The 6820-nt window shown below is 33.2% G+C and overlaps 1 protein-coding gene across 1 annotated transcript in view; it reads left to right on the forward strand.

Annotated features, from left to right (window-relative positions):
* Positions 1-2095: 2095 nt before the first annotated feature.
* The window catches only part of LOC144972019 (NXPE family member 4-like), a 28768-nt gene continuing 24043 nt past the window's right edge, over positions 2096-6820 (forward strand). Inside the window, exons 1-2 of the mRNA XM_078913106.1 lie at positions 2096-2250; positions 4772-4892. Coding sequence (XP_078769232.1) covers positions 4810-4892 — 83 coding nt within the window. The 5' untranslated portion in view covers positions 2096-2250; positions 4772-4809. The remainder of the gene's footprint in view (positions 2251-4771; positions 4893-6820) is intronic.

Genomic DNA, 6820 nt, shown 5'->3' on the forward strand with positions numbered 1-6820 from the left:
TGTCTTTATATTTTAATGTCATAAAACCAGTAACACCACCCGCCCTATATAACGGTTCCCAAATGTCAAAAGCATATATTTTAAAATGATTATTTCCCTTTAACAAAGACAAAGAGGAAAATATTATCATTCAGATGTTAACTTTAAAACCGACAGATTAGGCGGGTGGATTTTTCACGAGAGGCTTAGAACACGGTCAAGTTTCATCATATTAAAATCTAGCCTGGTACCAATTTCTTTCGCGTCAAACCCTAAACCTACTGGAGTATAAAGAGATAAAAAGAGAGGTAAAAAATAAAGGTACGAAAGAAATAAGACCGAAGGAGTGGAAGTGGGATAGATAGGGAGATAGATAGATAGATAGATAGATAGATAGATAGATAGATAGATAGATAGATAGATAGATAGATAGATAGATAGATAGATAGATAGATAGATAGGTAGAAAGATAGATAGCTGGATAGGTATACAGATAGATAGATAGATAGATAGATAGATAGATAGATAGATAGATAGATAGATAGATAGATAGATAGATAGATAGATAGATAGATAGATAGATAGATAGATAGATAATATAATAATAATAATGTACTTTATTCATCCAAAAGGAAATTTTTGTACAGACGTATAAAATGCCGACAATGATACATACATAAACATAATATACGTAAATATAATGTGGTAAAGTAAAATTTGGTAATAGGTATATATAGTATAATAATATTGTAGGCTGTAAGAATAATTACATAGTGTAAATTAAGGGACATACAGATTTAAAAGTGTAAAGATATAGATATCTAGAAAAGGCATATAAGAAAAAAAAGATCAGTACAAAGCTAAGAATTAGTTACAGTGTAATACTATTGTAAATTGACTGAGAAAAATTACATAGTATAAATTACATGGCACGTAATGTAGAATAAAAAGGTCAATAGAAAAGTTGTAGTAAGCGATTTTATAAATTGATGTTTAAAAAATTGTGGGTAAGGAGTAATGTTAAAGAACAAGTTTCAAAGTTAAAACAGACGTAGACCCAAATTTATAAATTATTTTCCTTATTAAAAATTCTGCAACTGTAAGGTAAAAAGGATCGGAGGTGTCTTTCACTTTTTGTTCGCATAGACAACAATCGGTCATTTCTGTTCGACTTAGTGATCTGAAGATTTAAAGGGTGAGTTGGATTACCTAAAATATTACTAATTTTTCTTAAGCAGTGTTCTGAATATAAATCATTAAAAGACATGGATCCTGTAGTAAATTTATTAGCTCTTTTAATAATCCTGTCAAAGTTAGCTTTTGCTGAGCTAAGACAATTCCCCCCCCCCCCCCCCCCCCAGGCAGTAATACAAAAAGCCAAAACACTTTCTATTACAGATCTATAAAATAGCGTACAAAGTGTCTTGTCAATGTTAAGTTGGGACAATTTCCGTAAAAAGTACATTCTTTGATTAATTCTACTATTGATATAACTGGAATGTACGTCCCACCGTAATTTGTTGTCCATGGTAACTCCTAGATATTTGTATTCTACTACCTGTTCTACTTTTTCATTTTTAATAGTAATAGGGTCTTTTGTATTCTTATCTTTTCTAAAGTCTATGATTAATTCTTTGGTCTTACTAACATTCAATTCAAGGTGGTTATTGTCGCACCAGGAAACAAATTTCTTTCTTTCTTTCTTATAATTTATTTCGTCATTATTAGTAATTAGTCCTTGTAGAGTTGTATCTATAGATAGATAGATAGATAGATAGATAGACACACACACACACACACACACACAAAGAGAGAGACAGAGAGAGAGAGAGAGAAACAGACAGACACACACACAGAGTGAGAGAGAGAAAGAGAGAGAGTGTGTGTGAGAGAGAGAGAGTGAGTGTGTGTGTGTGTGTGTGAGAGAGAGAGAGAGAGAGAGAGAGAGAGAGAGAGAGAGAGAGAGAGAGAGAGAGAGAGAGAGGGGATCTTTTTTTTGTGACAGAAGGAGAAGGGTCGCTAGCGGTGTCAAAATCAATAAATCACAAACACACACACACACACACATACACACACACACACATACACATTTACTAATGCGAACCAGCGACCACCTGAGTTCTAGCCATGGCCTCCTATATCATGTCGACATTAAAATAGTTCTGTCATCAAATTGAATAGTCTTCCAGTCAGCGACAAGTCATACAGCATTGAGGACTATATAATTCGATTAGAGAGTGCTTTTGAGTGTATTTGCAACCTGTGTCTCCGGTAAGTTGTACCTAAATCGACGTGTACATATATGCAGGTCTGGACCTTATGGACCTAGCTCAACATTGTTGTAATGGATTATATTTTGCGTCATTTTTTTTTTTTTAAGATTTCCATTACAAAATGAGCCCATAAGGAATTGGGTTATCAGACATGGAAATAAGTGCACGTCGGCCTTGATTATTAAATAAATAAATAAGAAAATTAATAATATATGAATGAATGAATAAATAAATAATAAAAAACTTAGTTACATAAATAAATGAAGAAGTAATATTGATAGTAGAAATAACAACAATGATAATAATTGATTTTAATTAGCGGCGGGCATTCGGAACACTTTCATGTTCCTGGTCCGATTGTGTTCCTGGTGGCGTTGTTCCTGGTCCGTAACCTGTTCCTGCTCCAAATTGGAGCGATTTGCGATTGTTCCGGTCGACGAGTTTCGTATCAGTCATGTCCTAAGTAGTACGGCGCATAGATAACACAGGTATGGCGTGAGTACTCGTGTTTGTGGTACCAACCACGTCTAGTACCATAATTGGGGATTTTTCTTCTGTACGGTAAATAAAAAACAAAGGGTTTGGGATGACGAACAAATGGATGGTTTACAATAACCGTATTATACACAGTGAATAATGTTGTGATTACGATCACCTAACTCACCACAGGCTTGACCAGGGGTTTACTTTTCACGAGATTCACTCACTAACATTGCCATCCTGGGTTCAAAATGGCATAGCAAATTGTACACTTTGTACACACTTGACATAAACAATTGTTACACTTTATTAGTTGAAAGCCAGAGGCGTAGCTGCCTGTTAAGATTTCTAAATTAATGTTTTAAAAACTGATAAAAAGAAAACCCCTCAAACCCCAGGTTTGAGAATTTTTGCCAAGAAGAGGGTCATTTAAATCGATCGAATTTGGAAGGACGAGTTTTCTGGCCAATTTTTTAAATAAGTGTTTTTCCAGAGAACGGCAATTAACAAAAATTATATTTCTGATTATTTTCAGTTGCTCATACTTTTTTTTGAAAGTTTTAAGTGATATTCCGGAAAATCGTGCTCTTTTTAGAAAAAAGATTTAAATAAAGGGCGATAATTCCTTGAAATGAGTTATGAATTAAATTATTTTTTCTTAAGTGATATATTTGGATCCTATTAAAGTTTTTTTTTTTTTTTATTATTTGCAAGTTATCAAATTGTTGATATTATAGGAGTTCTGAATTTAATCATAATTTCACCTTGTTTGACCACTATGTGACCCCCGAAAGGTCAGGTCCAAGTTCCAATCGGACAAAAATGTTCTGTTTTTCTTTTTGGTCTGCTTATTTGGCTTATAAAGAAAGTTAAACTTTTACACGACTCCGAAATGCGAATGGTCTCGGTGACCCTGCTATCTATTTCGTTTTCAAATAATATTATGTGGTCTTGTATCAGCTGTTTTGTTACACACTGATCGAGCAAAAACCTGGCATTCAAGACATTTTGAATGATGATGGGTTGTTTATATAGACTCGGCGATGCTTTGATCTTCTCTCCGCCACGATTGTTTTTATTCGAGGCATTCACGAATTTAAAAACATCTATTAGTGTTGATTAATTTATTAATTTATTTGTTTTGCAATATTTTCAATTTTCAATTTATAGTGACAGTTTTAACTATTTTACAGTGTTGAAATTATTCATATAAAGCGCGGCTCTGGTTGTGGAACTGCTCCATTTTTTATAAATACATCATATTTCCATTATATTTTTTTATTGTATTAAGTTGTAAAATTACAAATCATTGTGTCATGTACAAAAATAAATGATGTTTTGTGTGATATGCAGTAAAAATAAGAGAGATATATATGATGATTATTTTATTAGTTATATTATTATTAATTATTATTATTATCTATTTTATTAATTATTATTATTATTATTATTATTATTATTATTATTATTATTATTATTATCATTGGTATTATTATTATAAAGAAGTCAAATGCATTCCGACGTGAATGGAGTGCTCAATAAGACCAACGAGTATAAAATCATTGAAAAGACTGTCTGAACAACCTTAACATTTTATATCCATTTTTGTTCAATCTCGGTTGCTAGCCAGAAATCAGCGATGCGTGTTCAATGGTGAAAGCAATCAAAGGTCTCTATGTCTAAGTAACATTAACCGATGCAAATATGATATAATAAAATGAATAACTAAACGGTGCCGTACAGTAACTAATCGACTTTTTATATTTGTGATCCACCGCCTCTGAACGGGTTTTTATGTTAGAGTAAGTCGACGTTTTCTACGCATAATAGAAATGGTCCCTTAGACAAATATCTAGACTTATTGTTCGATTTGACTTTACGGGTTATTTCTGGTATTGTTGTTGTTGTAGTAGTAGTTATTATCATTATTATTATTATTATTATTATTATTATTATTATTATTATTATTATTATTATTATTATTATTATTGATTGATCAATTGATTGATTGATTGATTGTATGATTGAAATCTCCCCAGTGACACTTCTCCTGCCTGTGGATCTGAGTATCAAGAAAATGAAATACGCCAAGATAGCACTAGTGATGATTGTGACGTCACTGGTTTTGACGTTTTTGTTTTCGTTTCACCACGTAAATAGGTAAGGATTTTTATTTAATGTGGAATTTGTGATTATCGTGTTAGAAGAGGCGTAGATTGATTTCGCTGTAGGCGAAGATTGTATCATAACGACGTATACATATTTGCAGGACTGATAACGAATGCAATTATGGGCTCATTTTAACATTGTAGTAATGGAGAAAATTTTGCGTTTGTTTGAGAGTATTACCATTACAACAATGTGACTGAAACAATTTGGGTTATCAAACTCGCAATTAAGTTCACATCGTGTCATACCATTTTTCCACCTAAAGAGTATTCCGATCTTTGAACCCCTCCTCCCTCCCGAAAAAAAAAAAAAAACAAAAAAAAAAAAAAAACAAAAAAAAAAAAAAACAAACAAACAAACATAAAAAACAATTTTGCCCAAAAAAACTATGCCTTCCAATATCGATCGATTAATCGATTGACATTTGAAGGACTAAAATTCCCAGGTAGGAGAGGAGGTTTAAAAAAAATAATGACAAGATTGGGTCATTTTAATTGATCGCACCAAGTTCAAAGGTATAACTGTTGTTACTGCTCCATTGGTGAATATGGTGCGACGTGAATTCACATTGGGCTGAAAAAACTGACACGTAAGCAAAAGACTTAGTCTATGTGGGAAAATACAATGAGTGCCATAGTTTCTACGACTAGATGCCACGCTTAATAGATAAGCGAGAGTAACGGATTTTTAATATGCTGCATTTGAAATTTCGACGGTGTTCCAAAAACGCAGGCGCTCGAGGTTTATATATTATTGCAAACCCTGCAATGACCTCACCTCATATAGTGTTCATGAAACAAGGACCGCAATCGGAGATATTGAATTCATGTTGCCATCTGCGTTCCCTTTCTTTGGAGCTCTCATCCACGAAAATCATCGTGTCCTACCTAAGCGCTCTAAATTTAAGAAAAGGTATAATAAAATACAATTTTAAGAAATCTCCTGATAATAGAAACAGCACACGCAATTAGTTTTCAGACAAATCAAGGGATGCTTTAGATCTGAATAATCCCCCCGTCAACAGGCATCTCTGATAAGATGAGGAAAATGTGTGCGAAATGCCTTTCGGTTAACGGCCAACCACCGAGATGCCTGATTGCTGGTCCAAAGGAAAGAACTAAATTTAGATTTTGTTTCAAGTCTGAGGCTGTATCAATATCACGTATCACGTACAGATCCACAACGCCTTACTGATAACTTTAACAAATATGAAATGGAAGTTAGTTTCACAACGAATTAAGACTCAAATACAAAATTGCTGTTCTTTGTTTTAAATGTATCAACAAAACTGTTCCTTCATATTTATGCCACCTTATTTCATTGTACTATCCTTACAGAACTTTTAGATCTAGTGATCATCTCCGATTAATTGTTCACAAAAATGGCTCCAAAAAGTTTTTAGAGAGGTCTTTTTCTCAAGCTGCTCCTTCTATTTGGAACTCTCCTCCAATTTCCTTTTAAAAATGCAATACAGAAGCTACGTTTAAGACAAATATTAAGACTTATTTTGTTAGGAAATAATATTTGATAGATTTAAACCAGTTTCCTTGTAGGGTAAGGTGGGGGAATTCTACACCTGGGGTATTTCCACATCCACATTCAATATATCCGGTTCTTCGCAGAAAGATTGCAAAAAGACCCATTGGATACTGTACTGTTCAAAGTTTTAACTGCCTTTGATTTCTATTTCTTGTTTGAACACAACTTTTACTACTGTTGAAATCTGACAGTTTTTCAAGTTTTTACGAGCCCGTTGAAGGTAAGTGCAACACTCATTGTTTTCAAATATGGCAAAATGTTATTAAACTTTCTTCAACTTCGAAGCTCAAGCTAGAAATGCTGATTCATTCATCGGATAAGTAACATTTCCCCCCAAACCTGTTCTAGATGCCTTAAGTAAAATGCTGTGCTTATTTTAG

This window comes from Berghia stephanieae, chromosome 4 (assembly GCF_034508935.2).
Source record: "Berghia stephanieae isolate SIO BIC M18660-M18661 chromosome 4, UCSD_Bste_1.3, whole genome shotgun sequence".
Lineage (NCBI taxonomy): Eukaryota > Metazoa > Mollusca > Gastropoda > Nudibranchia > Aeolidiidae > Berghia > Berghia stephanieae.